At 40.0% G+C, this 21,484-nt stretch overlaps 2 protein-coding genes across 3 annotated transcripts; one reads left to right on the forward strand and one right to left on the reverse strand.

Annotated features, from left to right (window-relative positions):
* The first annotated feature begins 346 nt into the window (after nt 1–346).
* fitm2 (fat storage inducing transmembrane protein 2) lies at nt 347–4,871 on the forward strand. 2 transcript variants are annotated; one of them, XM_058643334.1, is made up of 3 exons: nt 347–363; nt 655–893; nt 2,628–4,871. In XM_058643334.1, exons 2-3 carry the CDS (start codon nt 721–723, stop codon nt 3,229–3,231), a joined length of 777 nt encoding a protein of 258 aa, XP_058499317.1. In that variant the 5' UTR covers nt 347–363; nt 655–720; the 3' UTR covers nt 3,232–4,871. The 2 variants fall into 2 exon arrangements, with proteins under 2 accessions (XP_058499317.1, XP_058499318.1); XM_058643335.1 differs by having other exon boundaries at nt 658–893.
* Nucleotides 4,872–6,885: 2,014 nt separating this feature from the next.
* gdap1l1 (ganglioside induced differentiation associated protein 1-like 1) lies at nt 6,886–19,734 on the reverse strand. Its single transcript, XM_058643333.1, has 6 exons — nt 19,233–19,734; nt 14,603–14,795; nt 11,427–11,600; nt 9,245–9,339; nt 8,161–8,275; nt 6,886–8,058 (listed from the first exon to the last, which is right to left on the reverse strand). Exons 1-6 carry the CDS (start codon nt 19,410–19,412, stop codon nt 7,715–7,717), a joined length of 1,101 nt encoding a protein of 366 aa, XP_058499316.1. The 5' UTR covers nt 19,413–19,734; the 3' UTR covers nt 6,886–7,714.
* Between the last annotated feature and the right edge of the window lie 1,750 nt (nt 19,735–21,484).

Here is a 21,484-nt window from a genome sequence, read left to right on the forward strand (position 1 = left end):
TGATTAAGTATAAAATAATTATTGTCACAGGCACAAGTGGTTATCACTAACAAACATTACAGCATTTCATTAGATTTTTTCATTTCTTTGTCTTTATAATCATTGCTTTTAAGTATTGTGATGAACTACCTAGATCTGTTGTCTGAATGTTACGTTCCATTGTGTAAATAAAGTTATGAAGGAAAAAACTGATATGGGTTGCCAGGTTCTTCTTCCGGAATTGGACTACTTCTGAAGTGTTGCCAGGTATCCTGTTTTAAAGACATCAAAGACAACAAAGGAATCTCCTTATACATTTGGCTTCTGCATTTTAGAGGTAGTGAAAGCAGATTATCTAACAGACAGCAAGGGATCCCAACTTATGTAAACAATTTTTCAATGTTTCCAATTTATGGTAGCTTGACTCATTTGTTTGTCATGTGCATTTAAATCCATTTATGCAATACCTATTTACACTTATAAACCTTGCATTCTTTTATTTAATTTTGAGGGTGTCCAGAAAATGTGTGTATAATAGTATACTTATACAAGGTAATTGTAGGACCTGGTTAAATAGCTGTTTAGAGTCAACTTATTTTAATGCTCACATGTCTCTGTTGAGGTCAGCACAATTGCCAATGATACTATGTGTTGTTATGTTTTTTTCTTTAAAAGTAGTGCGGCAGCGGAACTTTACGGTTTTGACACGCAACCTGGCAACCCTGTGTCAGTTGAGTCAACATGGCGGCGGTAGATGTCATTGTGGATAACTTGGTGGCACTGTGGAGGATACCGACCGTCCGACGATACTTCCCGTGGGTCTTCTTGCTCATCTCGGTGGTGGGTTCTGCTCTGAAGCATCTGGAGCTGGTTCCGCAGACGTATTTCAGCAGCAGCAGAAACGCCCTGAATGTGTGAGTAGCGTTAGCTTTACTGCTACCGGGTGTCAGTGATGGGGACACCTGTGGCTCAGCGACATCTGCGATCCTGAACACGGACAGATTAACACTCCGTCAGGATTGAGTCAGAATGATTCATGTCCATAGCAGCCACTTTAATATGGTTTAGTGGGAAAAGCACAGGTGTTAGTGATCACATTAGCGAAGGCACTGTTCAGAACATGTAAGTCCGGTCAGTGTGACAGTGGAACAACGTGCTCCCTGACTCCCTAAGGAAGCTAAATGGAACTCAGCCACCATGAATGTGATCATCCACACCTTTGCTTGTCAAAACAGCTGCTGTGCAAAAAGCCCATGTTATTCCCTGTGTCGGGATGTAGGTCAAAGGTAAACAATGGCTTTGTGTAGCTGTGTGTTGTGCTGCCGCTCTATAAATCAACAACAATCAAAGAAATCGAAAAAGATAACAAATACTTGTAACACTAGAGTTGAAATGCAATGTATATATAATTATGTTTTATGTGGTTTTGTATTTTTTTTTTTTTTAAATAGGAACTGACCCTTTGATTTGAAGAAGTATTTTTTGTGATCAACTTTTTATTGTAAATTAATTACAGGTAACAAATACATAAAGTTGTACAACCAATGGCTTTGGAATGCTTCACATGCAACACCCAAAGACAAAACTGTTGACTGGCACTATGCCATCTGTGAACCTGAAGCAGCAACCTCATTGCATCATTGCACAATGAGCCTCCTACTTTTCCTGTAGTTGCACCAGGGCAACATATTGGCCTGAGCATATTGTTTACAGCACTGCCTATAGATGTCTCTGTCAACATTCAAATCACCAGTAAGAAAATGTCCCAGGTATTTTACTTATTTGCATATCATGAGAGGAGTGTGTTTCCTGTACTCCCTGTTTCAAACACAAAGTATAAACAAAACAACACTGCAGAAAAAATACAGGTAAACAATAAGAAAACTGTGGCGATCCCTACCTCCCTCCTCCCAAAATATCCAATATAACAAAAAAATCGGAATAATGACTATTACAATTATTTTGGCGTACATGTTAGCAAGTGTCATTAATCTAAAGCAAGGAAATAGGGATGTCACATTGATCCACATTCCTGTGAATTGTGATTTTAAAAAAAAAGCATTCATAAGTTAATTCTGATTAATTTCAGGATAATCATGACTGAATGAATTGTTAATAATTCATATGAGTAACTTTAAAATGCTGCTTAGCTTGCCATCATACAGTCTTTGAAGTGCCACAAGGGAAATCAGCAGATTTCCATTCACTCCACGTTTTAGGTTTAAACTTGAACCTTAATAAAACCTTTGAGCTCAATATACTCAGCCCAGAAATTGCATCAGCGCAGAAGTTGCATCAGACCATCAGAAGTAATTACCATGTGGTCCAGCAGAGGGCTAATAGAGGCGAATAGAGCCGGTGGAAATACGCATTGGTGTCCATTTGGACATTATGTGGTTCAGTCTAGACTTTCAGTTTTCTCATCACAATTCTCCTCCATGCCTTTTAATCACTACCACTGTGTCCTCTGCTGGCAGGGTGTCAGCAATGTAGAGGACAAAATCCAAATCAACAAGCTGACTATAGGTGGAATAAGACAATTTGATTTTAGCAGAAAAATGTACATTTGAATTGTTTGCTACCTTGTGTAATATAAAAATGAACAATAAATGAGTACAGATTGAGTGAATATTGTGCTCTTCTTGTAGGTATTTTGTCAAAGTGTCCTGGGGGTGGACGCTGCTGCTGCTGACGCCCTTCCTCCTCCTCTCCAACTCCTCCTTCAGCCGGAGCGTGTCCTTCCTGGGCCGGCGGCTGCTCTCGCTGGTGGTGGCAACAGCCATCTGGTACGTGTGCACGGAGACGTTCTTCTACATTGAGGACATGACGGGGTTCTGTTATGAAACTGGCACCACGGATGTGAAGGAGTTCACATCCAAATTCACCTGCAGGCGCGCTGGCTTCCACTGGGACGGCTATGACATCTCGGGACACTCTTTCATCCTGTCCTACTCTGCTCTTTTCATCATGGAGGAAATAGCTCCTATGGCATCCATGAAGACAGCCAGCATGTCTACACTGCCCAAAATGGTTCTGAACCTGCTGTATGTGGCCTTGAATCTCATCATTATCATATGGTTGTGGATGTTTACCTGTACCTCTGTATACTTCCATGATCAGTCTCAAAAGTGGCTAGGGACCATATCCGGCCTGTTGCCATGGTATCTCACATATCGGGTTTGGTATCTCAAACCTTTCTCGCCAGGACTCCCACCTCAGCTTCACCCAAAACAAGAGAAACAGCATTTCTAACCTCCAGTCATACTTTCCAGTATGACATTGTTTCTAACATTGCAGCCATATTCAAAACAACACACTACACTTGATGTGATCTTAATCCAGGTGTAAGCTCGTCGCACTATTTTAAGTTATTCCCTCTTTGCAGAAAGGTCATTTTATACAGGAGGACTGACTTGCACTTCCTCCGTGGTGTTTGGCAGCTGCTGTTCCTAAAATGACTCATGGTAATCTGAGATAAAAGCAAGGCGCTCTTGTTTTGTCCAGCCTCAGTGTCTCACCTTCAGCTTCTGTGGCTCACACACTTGGCTATTGTTTGTCTGCCACTTTGTTGCCTTATAATGCTTTTCTCATGGATCAATAATCACAGTTTTAACATAATGTTGGTGGGAACAGTACAGAATGTTTACAGCTCCAAACTTACAGCACTGAATGTGTATTTTTGCAGACCAATGTTGATGGTTTATATTGGAAACTACCTTCAGAACAAAGTTGGATCAGACACTTTGACAACAGTGAGAGCATGTTTCATCCACAGCTCGGGTTTTAATGGATTGGCCCTTTTTTTTTCTTTTTCTTTTTTTAATCAAATGGTTTGTAAAAAATTGTTCTGAGGATGTAGAAGATAAACCGCAACAATTTCAATACTTAACTTCTCATATGTACACTGTTGATGTAGGAAAGCCATGCGGGTTCAAATATTATGCAAATATTTTACAGGATTAATGATTTGGTCTGAGCTGAGAATATTTCACTTTGGTCCTTGGGCAAAAAAAACCTTAAAAAATTATTAGGAGTCTGTCATAATGTTTGCTTTACATATTTTCCTTGTGGAACAACAACTTAATTCCATTAACAAGTGAGTTGAAGGGAATATGTGCATTTGCTCCTTTGCAATCTGTTATGCATCATCTGACTGCAAAACTAAAATATGAGTAATTATTGCCAAAAACTACACTTGAAAGTACATATTTGAACTGTCAGTTTGAGAACCACAGACAGTAACCGGTAACCAGTAACCTGTTTTGTTTTTTATTTGTTGACATCTCGTAAAGTAATACAAACCTAATTTTGTTGATTGTAAACTTATATGCAAATAAATTATGTCAGTATTTATAAGAATATTAAAAATTCTCTAAGCTAATAATTTTCTCGTGGGGACGATGGTAAATGGTTTATGGCTTAGCAGCAAAAGTAAAATAGAACTCAGAATCTGCATATTCCATTTTTCATTTATTTGTCATTGATGGCAACTGAATAAATTAAGGCTTATGAACAAACATTGTAAAAAGCACCATAAATAAATGCATATATGGAAATATAAAAAATAACAAATAAAAAAATACTATAGTGAAGTATAATGGCCACAATTCACAACTAGGATTCTTGACTTGAACTCTGTGTGTGTGATCTAAGAGGTACAGATCCAATCCATCATGGAGCATGATATCAGTCAGAGGGAGCAATGGAATTGTTACTTGCAATAATCCAAATGTACCAAGCTTTCACAATGTTAAGATGCTTGATGATGTTTTCCCACTTTAGGGTCATCCAATGTTTGATAGTTAACAGAATAAGTCAATGTTTTAGTGTCAGATAGTCGACATAAATGAAAACAGATATTTGATTAAATCACATTTGAAAATTGTACTTTACACCCAAAGTGTTTTCTGGTTCATTTCAAAGTTTAGAAAAACTCCCAACAATGTGTTCTATTCATCTTCTCTCTCGTGCCATTTACATACAACAGTGTGAAGACGATGGACCCCCATTTTTCCTAAATGTATTTCAAGGCAGAGAATGGATTCCAGACAGTTTGACCTACAATATATGCAAGGATGAATCACTACCAGGACCAAGCCTCTGCTCTACTATCTCAATATCTTTGCTACTATGTTATCCATCCCGATATTTTCCAGTCTGTGCCCAGGGTTCCACTGGCTCATAATCTGCCCTAGAGTATACGGCTGCTCTGCTTCATTTTCATATCGTACATGGAACTAGATACACTGAACTCTTGCTTTTACTCTTCTCGAGCAGTTCTCTCAACAAAAATCAGATTTACAACGGCAAGGCGTCGCTGCGAATAAAGGGGCACTCGTCTTTATCATAATTATAATCTTTGGTTCAACGTTGTCTCCCACAGCTCACTACATGTGGAGATGATGTCCTGTAGCAGGAGAAAATGGGCATCCTAAACTCTAGATTCCACACGAATAAATCTCCACCCCGAGCTTGAGCTTTAAAGCTTCAGAAAGACAAATGCACACTGTACTCTGAGTCGTGACTGCAAGAATGTCGATATCACCTTCATGCCCTGAAACCAAAAGCAGCTTAAAACTCCAGCCAGTCAGTTCAACCTAAATAGTACATGGTTCAGGAGCATTTGTAGCATGTTAAACTCAAGGGGTCTGACTAAGAAAGAGCAAAATAAAAATAAAACAAAAGCTCCCATTAAGAATGAACAGACTGCGGAGCAGGAAAATTACACTGCATCGACAAACAATGAGACAGCTGGCCGGGCCAGGCCAGCCGAGAGGAGGAAGGAGGATCTTTTTTTCCCTTCTTCATTCTCCTCTAGCTTTCAGATGAGTCAGCTTTTTTTTACTCCTGCCCGGCTGCCCTTATTTACCCTTTTATCTCATTAAAAATTCAACACAGTAAAATAAATGAGACGACGTATAATTGAAAATATCTATCTGTAAGAACTAATTTGCATCTGATCTGTCAGGGGGAGCCGGCAACGAAGAAACTGTGAAGTATTGCTGAGGGACCATCTCCAACACACGATACAGTGCAGGTGCTTCGAAGGTCTGGCAGCGTAACATTTAAAAACCTGTGATTATTGACCAGGAGCGATTATAAATTCTGCCCCGGGGTCATCAACCTACCTCACTACACAATAAGAAAGTTGTACTCATGCAATGAAATATACATCCTAAGCCTAATTGATGCAGAATTTACAATTTCACCACGAGTGTAACTTTTCAAACACCAAGCGTCTCGACCCTGCTCCGTGACGAAGAGAGTGACAGTGGACCACTGTGTGCTGTGTAACCTGTGGTGCAATACATAAACTCTGAACTCTTTAAAATACATGATAGACTCTGAGCTCACGTGTGTCTCTGTGTGTGAGTGACTGTGTGCAAGATGTACACTTATTTAAAAAAGGAAGAGAAATCCCCCATTTGCATCATTGCTGAGCGTTGGATGAGAAGACTGATACTGTCATGTCCTTTCACGTAAATATGAAGCTCCAGCCAGGAGGAGCATGTCGATCATTCAGAAAATATGAGCCCTATGCAAACACACAGTACAGCGGAATCCAAAACTCTCAGTCCTCGACCCCAAATCGATGTATTCTGCAGGCTTCTAAAAAAAAAAACAGTCTTATCCTCTAGGCAAAGGCAGGCAGTGTCCCTGTTTTAGTGGGTCAATGTGGCAGAAATCGATGATGCCATCCATAAAGTATGTTTGTTCAAGTGTATAATTACTTGAAAATAGAAACAGTTGGGTTTTCATAACCTTAGAATAAGCCTTTATATGTATTTTAGGCAATTGCCTTCATCGTGTGCCAACAAGTTTCTGAACCAGCCTTAACGGATGTGTGTTTTGAGTTTCGGAGCAGAAGCTCAATACACAAACAAAGAATGCATCGGCCGACCTAATGAAGGACGAGTAACAGCAGTGGGAGATTGGAACAGTGGAGAGTTGTGAAATAGTGTTAACATCCTTTCTGGTATGCAAAGGCCACTGTAGTTCCCTGACACACTTGGGAAAGAGAGGGGAGCAGAGTCCCTAAGCTACACCAGCTTTTAGAGAAACGTGACCTTCAGAAAAGCAGTGGTGTTTCATAATATTCTAATAAAAATAGGGTGTTTAAAACTGTGACTCAGTTGGTCTAAACCTAAGAAGCTCAGGAATAAAAACACAATAAGTATAACACTTCCAGCACAAGTCAATTTCCTCATATACGTTTCAACAAAAAAGATAAACTGGCAAATTTCCAAAAATGTCAGACTACTCCTTAAAAGTTTGCCTCCATCCTTTCATCAAGTCATCTGGCAGTTTCTGGCAGCACAGCATTTTTGTCACCAACATTGCTCTGTAGTTTCATCCTCAGACAGATGAAGGGGTGAACAGCAGATAATGAGTATAGTAGTGGCATGCGAAGGTCAAAAAACCCGTGTTGGTGTTCTACCGTGTTAAACATTTTCATCTGGGTTTCTACTTGAAGTTTTCAATGTAAGTGAACCTGCCTCCAACAAAAGTCAAACCAGGACTTCTGGAAATAAAACCTGATGGAGAACATGATTTACCAGAAAATGTGCTGTCAAGAATTTTCTTATTATGGAATGTTTTAATATTTCTTTGTCTGTCCAGGTAAGTAATAGTGTTTTCTATATAGATTAAGTTTTTCCTGCAGTCATAAAACATTACAGAAAAGTTGAAACATCACACAAATACACAGACATTTAACACAACAATGGGGCATTCACTACATGTATTTCTTTTTTAAATACCAGTAGGCAAAGTAGCCCATCCCTCCCAGTGAACCCATGAGAAAAGATGCCCCAAAGAAGGACGGCGGCTTCTTTTTTACCATCCGAAAGGCGTTGGGTAGGACTGCAGACAGGAGGGTCGTGTGGATGTCGCCCAAGACCTTTCGGAAAGCGTAGCGTTTTTGCACACGCACAAAAAAGGACTGCAGGTTGGATCGGCTGCCGTCCTCCCAGTATTTCTTAGAAAGTCCCAAGAACTTGAGCCTGTGCAACAAGGCTCCGAGGCAGATATCAGCTAGTGTAAATTCAGGTCCACATAGCCACAACTCACACTTTTGACCTATGAAATAAAAGACAGTTGGAAATGTTTACAGAAGATTATTATTTTTAATCCATTGATGTAAAACAATAAAAACCAATTACAATCATCATTTGGACATACCTTGATACTCTAGTTTCCGTTTCTCCAGTTCAGCCTCCACTTGATCTAAAACCATGGCTAACTCTCCCAGAATTTTCTTCAAGTAGTTCACATTATCATGGTCCAAGATTTTTGCCTGTCAATAATTACAAAATTAATATAAACGCAAGAGGTAAAACATGCTCAAATTCTTAACTTATGGCTTCATGATGCACCAGAGCCATAGTTATATAACTAGTTTATCACTGGTTTACCCGTTCACTCATGAGCAAACCGCACCTGCTCTCACGCGACTGAAAGGAAGTAGAGAAGAACAGAAAGAAGAGCAGACTCCTGCTGTGAGGCGGCAGGTACCACAGTATGTTGTTAAACTGTGACCAAACTGGTGAAAATGACACTTCTCTACAGGTTTGTTAAACTAGTGGCTTGATACTTTATGTTCTGTACAAACACTGAAACATTTACCCACTTTGGTCCACACTAATGCGAATGCGTGTGTGTGATTGTGGTGCAGTGCATAAGGACACTTTGGGGAGGTACCAAAGCAGGTGAACATGGCACCTGTACATAATACTGTAGTTGAACAGGAGGTTTGATGCATTTAAGCATTTACATTTCTCTTCTGTACAAACACTGATAAAGGGCGACATTCATCTGCTTTGGTTCACACTAAAGCATCTATGGGTGCATTCACACCATGATAGTCCAGGGGAACGCTGGAAATTGTCACACCTTCATTTGATTTGGTTCACTTTCACACTGCACTTGTGAGTCGACCAAATTGCCTGGACACCACGCAGTTAAAATAGTTGACCTGAAAACCTGCCACCCCCGCATTTCAGAGCAGAGAATTTGAAATGATTTGAAACCTGATTTTTAACACTTAGCAACTTTTTTAAGTCATTCAAATTTGGCAAAGTAGTTATTGCCACATTTTCCTGTGCACTGACAAAGTCAGGAGATATTTTTTAATTCACATTACAGGGACTTTAAGGAGTGTTTCCTCTCCTAAAAAGCACAGCGTTACAAATACATCTTGTCACTGAAGACTTTTATTTTACTTATCCTTTTGTCCAATATCAGATACATGTACACACTGACTCACCATGAGCTTCTTCTGCTTGGATAGGTATGGTTCTGTCAGCTGAGGCTCCTCATGGTCCAACTTCATCAGCTCTGTTGCAGCATTGGCCAAATGTCCTGAAGTCACACAAACAAACCCTCAAACCGTATGTTTTGTCCCGTTTAGAAAAAATAAGCCTTAAACTGATAAATTTACAACATTATTATGTAGTTATAGTGTGTACAAAACTGTCGCTGGCTATAATAACATGTTGCCAAGGAAGTAAAAAAACTAAAATGTAATTTCCTGATGTATCTTCTAGTTTAATTGTTACAATGCAGACTGATCAGGGCTTTACTGGATAATTCATTCTGCTGCAGAATTAGCAGCCCTTTGTGTGTCCCATTGCTTTGATTTACATGCTGAAGCAGATTGGAAAAGCCTGATATCTGCTGTCAGGATATATGAACCTGGCAACACTACACTGTGCTGTAATAAGGATTTTTTGGAAGTGAGCAGTAGCATCAAATTACACCACATGCTAATTCTGTCTTGCACATAAAACAGGGATTTGTTTGCCTATAGTGTGGAAAAGGCTGCGAGGAGGATGACCAACTTTGCATTCATAATGTCGTAGAATAGAGAGAAAGATTTCAGTCCACACAATATATATTAATTCAAGGTCTATTTACAAAGAGTAGTGTTGCACTTAAAAGCTTGAGTCCTGAAATTGTGCCTGAATCACGTTTTTATCTTTTTTTTATTGAAATCCACATGCCCATCATTAAAGTTGTCTAGTAGGAGGCTGGAAAAGGTTGCAACAGCAGGGTACATGACAACTAATGCAGATGATTCACCTCATCGCCTCCAGTCTGCTCTCTTGTCAAAGCTCTGCATTCAATGAAAAAACAGAACATGCACTGCCTAAAGCAGAGTCAAGTAGAGAGCACAAGGAGAATAGCTTTGTTTATACTGACTATTACAATATTGCAAGAGCTACAGACATCAAATGTGTACTACTTTATTTACTGGTTGCTATTTCAACTCTACTACCTCAACTAAGCTTGTGATTTTACATCAAAAACATTAAATGCAACAAATCATCCAGTAATGATTTTCTGACCTGGAGAAAGCCCTTATAAGACAGTCAATAAGACAGAGGGATACTTTACTTCTAAACCTCGTACATGGTTTAAAATACCCAATAATTTCCAAATCCTTTTTTCCTTTCTTCTCTCCTTAGAACACAGGGCATTTTGGCTGCTTTTTTCCATTACTATGTTTAAATGTACAGTATAAACATATTTAAGAATGTACAATATAGAGTGTCGCTTATCATTTTTTTCAGCAGAATAGACAATCTGATCAAAAAAATATAAATTTTCACCAACTATATAAACATTCCTCAGCAAAAAGTACACAAAATGTTTAAAATCTGATTGAATATGTGAAATATGTCACAGTTCAAAGTTCACTTAAAAAAATGAAAACTGTGACTTCTGCACAATTATTGCTACTTTATATCACTACTAAATTTGATATAAAACTTATAACTTCGACTCAACACAAAAACTAATTTTGTAAAGCCTGAATATGTGACCAATAAACACACACCCCCAGGATGTCCATAAAAGGAATTGTGTATTATTTCCACAGCAATTTACCATGGGTGAGCCTGCAGCACTGGTCTGTGCCACTTGAGCACTAAGGGTTGATAATCCCACAAACCCCAGGTTTCTTTGGAATGTGCCCAAAAATCAGCTCCACCTTGCTCTGGTACACATTACAAATTATACATTAGTTTTAGAGATTGTGCATCGGAGCACAATCTCTTCAGATTATCCATAACTTGTGTGCAACGGGCCTGTGTGCACATGTCTGAGGGTCGCTCAAGATATTCTCCTGCCAGCTTGGAATTTAAACCTCCATTTAGTGTCCTGGTGAGCTCAAGTGAGAACACAGCAGGAGAAACTGGATAATCCAGAGAGTGAGCGGAACAGTGTCCTGCTTCCTGCATACTCAAGCCAGGCTTTCTCATGCTGTTGTGAATACAATGTCCTGCTGTGTTCACCATATGTAAACAAACTCCAGAAGATGTCACAATTCTCTAGACATTATCCAGAGTTAATTTCTGAAAACAGCTTGAGTTTCAGATAGATATGCCAAATAAACAGAATTAAAAACAATTATGTCTACACAGTATGGCGAGTAAGGCTTCACTTACTACGTATTTCTGCGGTGGCGTACTTTGGGATCATTGAGTCAATGGTGAGCTCTGGATGGAGAATGCAGCCGTGTGTGTAAGCGTCCATGGGCAGTCCGTCCAGAAGCTGGCGGTACTGCTGCACGCGGTCGTGGAGAGGCGATTCAGCATCAGGGATCAGTTGAGCCACTGTGTCTGTGCGTGACACCGCATACCAATACAGACAGAAAGCATCTTAATGTTGCTCAGAACTCTGTTGTGGTTCAACACAGACACATTAAAAACAAAAAACAGAATCAACGAAACAGTGGTAGGCCTATGATACATCAGAGGTTTCTTAGCAACAGTCCTCACGCTTGGTGCTGAACAACAACCCCAAAATAACACAGTTCTCCATGCTTCAGCCTCAGATATACACACACACACACAGCATTGTAACCAGGTAACACTCTCTGTAACACAGCACAGCATTTGAACAATACTGACGAGAGCTGGAAAAACTTCAAGCTTCTCACGCTCATTTTATGTGCAAATATAAAACAGATTTTAGCAAATATTTTTGGATCATATGTATGATCCATGTGGACAAAAATTTCACAGGCCGAGTGAAATCCCTTGAGTAAAATTGGAGGTTCAGCCAATTATTTTGCAAGCTGCTCAGAGACATATTGTCTGCCATACACAGCCACTTCTGCATTTGTGAAGACGAACCACTCCTACAAACACTAGGAACAATTTTTACCCACATTTATGACTCAGTGAGCAGTGAACCAGCTTAGCCTACTTTTTGAGGCTGACAATACACTGTACAGCTGGGAGGGACAATGTTAAACACAATGACCTGCTGCTGAGATTCGATATTAAAAACAGGGAAAGTCACAGCCAGACTGATGAATCAGAGACAGGGCCACTCTTCTTTCATACCAAAGAGGAGGGTGGAGCTGCCCCTGGCAAAGCTCCATAAAAGGTGAGTCATCAGTCCCAGACCTGAAACCTGTGCATGTCAAGCAGAGGTGCTGAAGGTGTTGCAGCATGGTGGCTGGAAATGTCTCAACAGCAAGTCGACGCCAAACACATCCAAGCGCAGCCTCCAACGGTCACAAAGACAGGGCTGCACATTTCAGTTTTAACGTGAAGGAAACCCTGACTGGGTCATTGTTCTTGGTCAAACGGCTTTCATGCAGCAAGAGCTCTCTGCTGCATTTCAACAATGCTGTAAAGCAGTTTACATTGGCACCATGCTGCACTGTGCTGATATAAGAGCCTCTTTTCTGAGACATTAGCACTTTCCAGGCCAACTGCAGTCCATGATGCCGGCATTTAGTTGAGATTTGCATGCGACAGGGAAAAAAGGAAGATTTATCCCTCCACATGAAGTGGATTCATTTTAACCTCTTTTTCAATTTTGTTGAGGCAGGGTGACAGACAGAAATTTAATATACTACCCATAACTGTTTGCGTCAGTGTATAACTGCTACTTTCAAATACCCTTTGTAGTCTTGGAATAAGCCTTTACTTGAGCTAAGGGCCTTCATTAATTGTCTACCACTGTCTAACTCCACATGAGGGTCACTGGTGCCAATCCCTGCTGTTACAGGGTGAAAAGCAGGGTACACCATGGACAGGCCGTGAGTCCACCACAGGGCCAACCAACCTCTCACATTCTCACCTACACCTGTATTTCACTAACCACTACTTCAACGTGTGGCCCAGGTTAGGCCCTTGCTTATACGAAGGTCCCCATCTTGCACTCTCATGTTTCTACAGCAGCAAGAACTTATGTTTCACATTCTTTCTGGTGTGTGAAGGCCACCATAGTTCCCGAACCCTTATGAGGAAGGAAGATGAGGAGCCCTCAGTCTGTTACAATCTGCAGTATCACCATAATAATGTCACTAATTATTACACACTGGACCTTTAAATTGACTATTACAATGCACACTGGAAAATACTAAATGGCTACACACACACACACACACACACACACACCAGAGATCAAAATATATGTTTCTGGATGAGAAGAAGTCATCAGAAACCATTGACAGTCTCTGCCTTGTAGACTTTTATGACTGAGTGGACAGTGAACCGTATCCTCTGCTGTCAAGCACCACTGGCTTCGAGAGAGTGAACACTAACTAACCTAAGAGAAAGGAAATCTCCATTTATTGGCCAGATTCCCTCAGGCCATTACGGAGATGAGACTTCCAGGACCTTACATAACAGAATAATGTCAGACTGTGACACAGAGCATTCAGTTCATGTCGTAGTATTTACTCTACACTGTTAAGTCTGAATTTGAGTCACGTTATTTCCTCACAAAGCACATTTCACATCATCCTTATATTTGACCAACTACTGGTGTCATTTACTTATTTACATTTATTCATAATAAATTGTGTGTGTTGAATTAATAACTTTGCATTTGCCACTAATTCTCCCCCCCCAAGAGATCATTCTAATTTATTTCAGTGACACTGATGCAAAGACATTGTTGCAACAACTTACAGAACAGTTTCACAGCACGCACAGACACATTGTACAAGGATGACAGATTGCACTGAACGGCTTCCAGTTGTCTCTGCTGCCCCCATCTTCACACGTGCCAGGATATTAGCAACAAGCCAAACCAGGCAATCACACTGAAGGTCCTACATCCACAGGTACCTGGTACAGAAAGTTCTGTGTTTCAGATATTTTTCAGAAAACTAATCAGGAACGTGTTTGACATTGTGCTCAAAACATTGTCACCAGCTGACTTATGACTTTGTGGCTACACACACACACACACACACACACACACACACACATCCTAAAGCATTCAAATCCTGCTTTAAAGGTAAAGCCAAAATTCTCTGGATTGCCCCCTGGTGGCTGTCTGCAATAGAGGTCTTAAACCACACCCTCTCCATGTTACTAAATGAGACATGGACCAAACCAAATAGTGAAATAACAATTTCACCAAAATGTCATTTGAGATCACCCTGGTGGGTGTCCAATCATTCATTTGTCTCTGTGTTGTTTTTATTTTGTCTTTAATAATCATTATATGGTTGGTATTTATACCTGCACAATTTAAATAAAGTTACTGTAGGTAATGTTGTTTTTTTATAACTTACATACATACAAAACATGTGACCCCAAAAAGAGAAGTGGATTTTTTTGACATGGGAACCAAGCAGATTATTATTGAACCATACCTCCCACAAAGTTTTTCTCCAGGTAATCTATAATCTGGTTGTAGTCACTGATGATCGTGTCCCCGTGGAGGAAGACAGGTACCTCCTCACCCAGGTTCAGCCTCATGAACCACGGCTCCTTGTGCTCCTGCAGCGGCAAGCTCACGTCCCGCTCCTCACAGACCAGACCCTTCTCATTAATGACTAGACGTACCTGCAAATATAAGCACATGTTTACCCACGGTGCGTGTCAAACGGACCCACCTGCTACACGCAGCGGCATGATGGGACGTTACTGCTGTCTGTCTGTCTGTTTGTTTGTTTGCTTGTTTGTTTGTTGAGGAATGTAAAAACAAAAGCTAAAGCAGTGTTTCCTAAACCTCGTCCTCTGGGACTCTCTGCCCCGCTCCAACACACCTGATTCAAATCAATTGCTCGTTATCAGGCTTTTGCAGAGCTTGATAACGAGCTGACATTTGAATCAGGTGTGTTGGAGCAGGGTGACATCAGTGGGCCACTGAGGACCAGGATTGGGAAACACTGAGCTAAAAATGATTCAAAAGCAAGAAAAACATGTCATTGTTCATATATATATATATATTTTTAGTTTCAGTTTGCTAGTCCATCACAGGGCCACACACTGTATAGAGACAAACAACCATCCACTCTCACCTACTAATCCCCAAATCTGCATGATTTTGGACTGTGAACCTGGAGAAAACTCGCGCACACACAAGATCATGCAAACTCCATGCAGAAAGACCCTTGTTCTGTTCCAACCAGGTCGTGAACCACTACTATAAGGAATATGTTTCGTGTGATCTAGCAAACTGATGCGATTTTTTTACAGCTTGCTTAAGTTTAAGCCAAAGGAAAGAGACCAGCAGCATCCATTGCTCTCTGGGTGAATAATAAGCCAAGGTCCATGGAGAGCTATTATAAGATTAATGAAAGGAGAAGACACTTGCGACATAGATCAAACGTGGTGAAATGAATGAGTTTCCTTTTTTAAAAACAAGAGCAGCAGCATCACTGGTTCAGGCCACAGGAGCACATGTATAAATGAAGCAGCAACGGCAAAGACAAAATAAGCTTCATCAGTATGAGACAATAACAAGAGTATGTTACATAATTACAGTCACTATTTAGTTATGATGCCAAGCATACAAGGCACGAAACACTCTATACAGTAACTTAACCTACATCTGCATGTTCCCCACATGTGGGACTAATATAGCATGTACTGTATTGCGTGAACAGAGGTGGAGAGTAAAAGTATAACACATTTACTCACATATATCCATTTTATTCTACTATATACTGCAACTTTTCTATGTGACAAAAGGAAATACTGTCCTTTTTTGCTGCACTGTATGAACTTTACACCGTAGTTTAGAGACACACACAAAACCACTGGAAATAAAACACAGTATAGTATCACAAGAAGTGACTCAGCACATGCATCACACTGTCAAGCATATATTCAGCAAATAAACAGCTGCTAACACAATGTCTATATGAGCAGAAGGAGGGTGTTACACTCTATTTATCTCCACTTTGGACCAACGGCCCTGAGTTACTGCTACATCTCAGCTGGTTTGTTGGATATGAGGCTTGATTGTTGGCCCACGACTGCGTGTGCTGCTGCTGCTGCTGCTGTTTGTGCCTGTTGTCACTCAACAGAAGCTCCTGCCACGATCATCACCTCAATCCTGGAACTGGAGTGACTGAAGTGGCTCAACGATCCAGTGGTATTGTGCTGTCAGTAAACACACTAATGGGCACAGTTGTGGATTTTAGCAAACATTACTACAAAGGATTTGCATCCTGATCGTATGTATTTGCGCGATGACAGTACAGCCAGGCTAAAATGACATTTTTAAAACTCAATATAAAACAAATGCTTCAGTTTCGTCTTCCTTCTCCAGAAAAACAAACGTGGAACCTAATGTAAATACTTTGACCATGAGACACTGAGCATAATAATAAAGGAGATCAACGACTGTCAGCTCTGTCATCATTAGATGGACAGTGGATGAATTACCTGTGAACTTTTGAATCACATCGACCCCCACGCTCTTCCTGTCATCAGTTTTGTGTAATCCTTCATTTAAAACTGCTACTGTAACTAGACACTTGACCTGGACTGGGCCATAGAGAGAGTGACGTGTAGCTTGCACAAGTGAACAGACACGATGAAGACAGAGACAGATGGTCAAGAGTCACACCACATGTGGAGCAATTCCACAGATCAATGCAGACCCCTGGCAATTCCAACGCCAGGGGACGAGAGATTTACACCTTCTGTGAGACTGACACACTGGTGTCATGACACCAGTGTGTGTGAGCTCAGTCAATTAACAATCATCTCCATGTCGTTTTTAGTCAGCGGAGAAACATTTAGTTATATATGGACATTTATTCCACATACATTTACGTACATGGAGTAAATGTACCAATAAAAAAATACAATGAGATGTACTGTGTAAATATAGGAAGGAAAGGAAGGATCATTTGGATAATTACGGTAATTCATTGTAACTGCTTGATATGTATACTCTAAACACACAGAAATCACATTGGCATTTTGGAAAATCCTTTTGGAAAATATTAATAGTAATAATAATAATTGTTTTGCATCGTAGATAGGATAATGAAAAAATAAGAGGCTTAAATCCACTCATTGTAAATTGTGAGGTCCTGGAATGACTGGAAAGCTGTGGCTGCCCCTTGTGGCCCTTAAAAACATGTCACTAAGACTGTATGTTGGTGAGCCAGACAAACATTTCATGTGAAATATTAACAATTTTGCCCATACACATAACCACAGTTAGCCCAATAATGGAAATTCAGCATTGTATTGTGATTTTTATCGGCTGTATTGGTTGCAGCAGTAGCAGTATAGCCTGCTGTTTTCTAGATTCCTACAACACTTGTTTTCCCCCAATCAACTTTATCTGGATGTTGTCACAAACCTAGACCGTTTATTTCTCATGGTTTGCATGTATTTGGCCATTTAATGATCATATGGACTTTTATTATCGTGTTTGGACTAGAGTTTTGTTTTTGCCTTGTATTATTGGTATCTCTTTTTGTTCTTTTTTGTTGACTTAACTTCCTGATTTATTTTGTATCCATGTTTGTGTCTTGTTTCTTTTTTATTACATCCTGGAGTTGCTGATTTGTTGATTATCCTCACCTGTGTGGTATCAGTTACACCTGTTTCTTGTTTTCTCAGTTATACTCTTCTGTCACACACTGCCAGACTTGTTGTTTGAAGGCAAAACAGTGTTAAAATGTTGTTTCTTGTGTTCTCCTGTTAATTTTGGATTGTTGTCATACGTTTTTGACTTTACCCATGTGCCCTTAGTTTTTGGATCATTTTGTGTTTAGTACATTTTATTAAAGCCTCTTTGTGTTTTGTAACCGGTCCTGCATTTTGGTTCTATATTTTGTGACAGAGGATTAAAATAAATGCAAAAAAAACAAAGCTTTAGAAGACTGAAGATGAAGTAATATCTGCCAAGCAATATGTGAACATTTCTCTTTAAGATTGTCTTTACACATACAAATCAATGTAGATGCCTGTTTTCTTTTATACGATTAGTGGAAGCACATACACACATCATGCCAAAAGACTCGAGGCACTTTCTATTGACTCGCAGATTATGGTCTTCGTGTGTAAACATGATTAAGACTTCTCTCAAAAACCATCCTCCCTATTCATCCTTCTACATTCTCTGCCTTCATGCTTCTGAGATGTCCTTCAATCTCTTTACCTTGGATTTTAAATGGCTCCTCTCCTGATTCTGTCTCGAAACCTTGACGAAACCACAGGAGTTGTCTCTGTATTGATAGCGAATCATTATACAGCTGTTTTCACAGGCTGGGTCACACTAACAACTAATAAACTGATATGCATGCGCGTACATAGTGTACAGCGTACATAGTACATGCAGTATGTCTGAGAAGTGAAGCCCTGACACACACAGTACAGCACAGAAAGCCTACTCATCATGGCTTTGTGGTTATCGGTTAAGTTTTGAACAACTTTAAGATTATTTGGTCATCTAATAGGAGAGGAACAGGTTACTGTCTGTCAAGATAATCCAAGTTAAAAATGTATAAAAGTAACACATGATTCAGTGTGATTCCGCTGCAGAGGGGAAGATTCGGCCTGTGGTTTGTTTTCCACATCATTTTTAATCAATTATTTAGGCTGTCATGTGCAAGAGCACATATTGTAACAGAGAAAGGCTTCAAGAGGGAAGCTGGTGAAAGCAAAGGGTGGTGGTAAATGCAGTGGGGGAATGAAATTGAGGAGCAATCTTGCTTTATGTCGAGGAAATGAGCCCCAATATGTATGCTGCAGCGCTTCTCTGAACGTATCAGCTGGGAGATTTGCCCAGCTGCAGGATCCTATGCATATTCGTGGAGAGGTTGTGTGCAGGAGTGAACATGCAAAACACAACATGCACAAATCATAGTAATAAACAAACAGAGGAGCTTCACACTGGAGCATCGTGTCATGCAAAGAGACGTGGAGTCATCTCCATTTTCACGCTCTTCTCTCTCTCTCTCTCTCTCTCTCTCTTTCTCTCTCTCTCACTCTCTCTCTCTCTCTCTCTGTATAGCTCTCTGTTTTTATTACCTTCTGGGAGGTGAAAGACTGCGTCCAGTGGTACAAAACCAGCCTGTCTTTGCTGAAGGGTTTGGGCTCTGCCGTCGCTTCTTCGCACTCCTCCCCGTCTGTGATTTTACCGTCCTCATCCATGGCTGAGATGGGCCACCAGCTACAGTTGGTGGGGGTAACATGGTTGGAAGACGCCATGACAGAGCGTTTCGTGCGTGTGGAGGAGAGGAGCGAGGAAGGGAGAGACGAGGAGAGAGAGAGAGAGAGAGAGAGAGAGGGAGGGAGAGAGAGAGCGAGAGAGATGATTTCAGCCCAGCATCACCGCCTCGCGCAGCAGCAACAGCATCAGCAGCAGCAGCAGCGTCAGGTTCGGACAGCTCCGGTGCTGAAATCCACTTCACCCCAGAATCAAAACAAAAACAATTTATTTTGAAGGGAGGAAAAAAGAAAATCACGCAGACGTATCCGTGTCCTTACTCGAGCATGCTGCCACACTTAGTATCAAACCAGTGTGTGGCTGTGTCACATCACGTGACGAACCCACACATAAAATGGGAACGCGCATAGGGAGCGTGCGTTACATTAGAAGGTCAAGTGACTCCTCCTGTAAGGACGTGGAGGCTGTGAAATAGAAGTTTATGCCAAAAAGTGGACAAAACAAATAACACGTGTGTTACATTTTGGGTGAAATACCGCACATTTTGAGATTGTAACCTTCTTTATTTTTTACGCTTTGTTCCCTTTGTTGTTGTTTTTTATCACTCCACTAATCAAATAAAATGTTATATCTTAACAAATAATCATTAACTTAGCAATTGCAACACATTAATAATAAGGGGGGGGGGGGGGGGGTAAACAACAATGAGCAAAATAAGACATGAGGAAATCTCAGGCAGAGAGATGTGCAGCATCTGCCTAGGTCAGTTGGGATGAAAGGAGAAAATGGGCAAGAGAGGAGAGAGACCTGGAGCACATGTATTTACTGTCAATCAAGTTGTTGTAGTCACAATAGTAATCATACAAACACAATTCTTAAAAGAACATAGTTCCAGCATAAAATACCAGCATTTTGGATAAACTAAGTTTTGTTTTGTTTTTGTTGCATACCATTTGAAAAAGCATTGAAAACAGTAACAACTCTCCGTTTACATTTTTATACAAACGTGATCAGATAAAATTCATTTTTAAACCATTGATTTCCTCTGATCCTCGCCCAAAAAGCAAGTGTCCATTTGAAGCCACTGGTCTGTTTTCTGCTGTTGGCAGTTCAGACCTTTAACTTCATTTAAACAAATCGAGGCTTGTTAAAAGAAAGGTCAGGTTATGCACTTCTTCACGAAAAAAGCAAAGTGAGAATAAATCGGGTCATTAATCAGATTTCTCTAGCTTCCTCTAGAGCCACATTATTAGCCACTTTATATAACCTTTTTTCCTCTGGAGCTTCAACTGCCCAGCATCTGAACTCTTCACAAGTGACGTGATCATTTCATAACCTCTCACATTCATGTTGTCACTTTTTTGGGTCTGACCCCTGGAAATCTGCACTGGTCTTAACTGTAGGCAAAGTGATAAGAAACAACTAAATTAGCTGTAGCAGTAAATGTTTTCAATACATTATTATTAAAAAAAAAAAAATCTAATGAAAGTTGCATACACACTGTTAAAATACCTGGCATTAATTATGTAAAATCTCAAGTAGTATTTTGAATAATTATAATCTTATCTTAATCTACTGGAGTTAAAGTCGTTTAAATATTACATGTAGGAAATTAAAACATTTATGATGCACCTACCAGACATTTCCAGCAGAGGGAGCAAAGAGAGAATGGAGTCCAAGTGTGGTCTCTCCCTTACTGGAAATATCTGAACTTATTAAACAGTGCACTTATTTGAAACATTCGCATTAATCATATTTTATCACTGTAACACAAGTGTTGATACAAAATGATGACAAACAAAACCTTCATACAGAGAAAATAAAAACAAAAAAAAACAACACTTTGTAACAATTCATACATTCTATAAATTGGTTAATTTCTTCCCATAGTTTCTAAAAAAAACTTTTTGCTTCAAATTTCATATGGCACGTTCTACAAAGAAAGGTTGAACAACCTTTGTTTTAACCATATGCAACAGTTGGACTGTTTTTTCTCCCCACAATAATGGAATTGCTCTTTTAGAATGCTGGAGACCCAAATCTATGCTTTCATTCTTAGCACATTTATAATATTTTGCAGAGGTCTTTAGAGGATTTTCTTTTACCACGTTGA

This window comes from Solea solea, chromosome 11 (assembly GCF_958295425.1).
Source record: "Solea solea chromosome 11, fSolSol10.1, whole genome shotgun sequence".
Classification (NCBI taxonomy): domain Eukaryota; kingdom Metazoa; phylum Chordata; class Actinopteri; order Pleuronectiformes; family Soleidae; genus Solea; species Solea solea.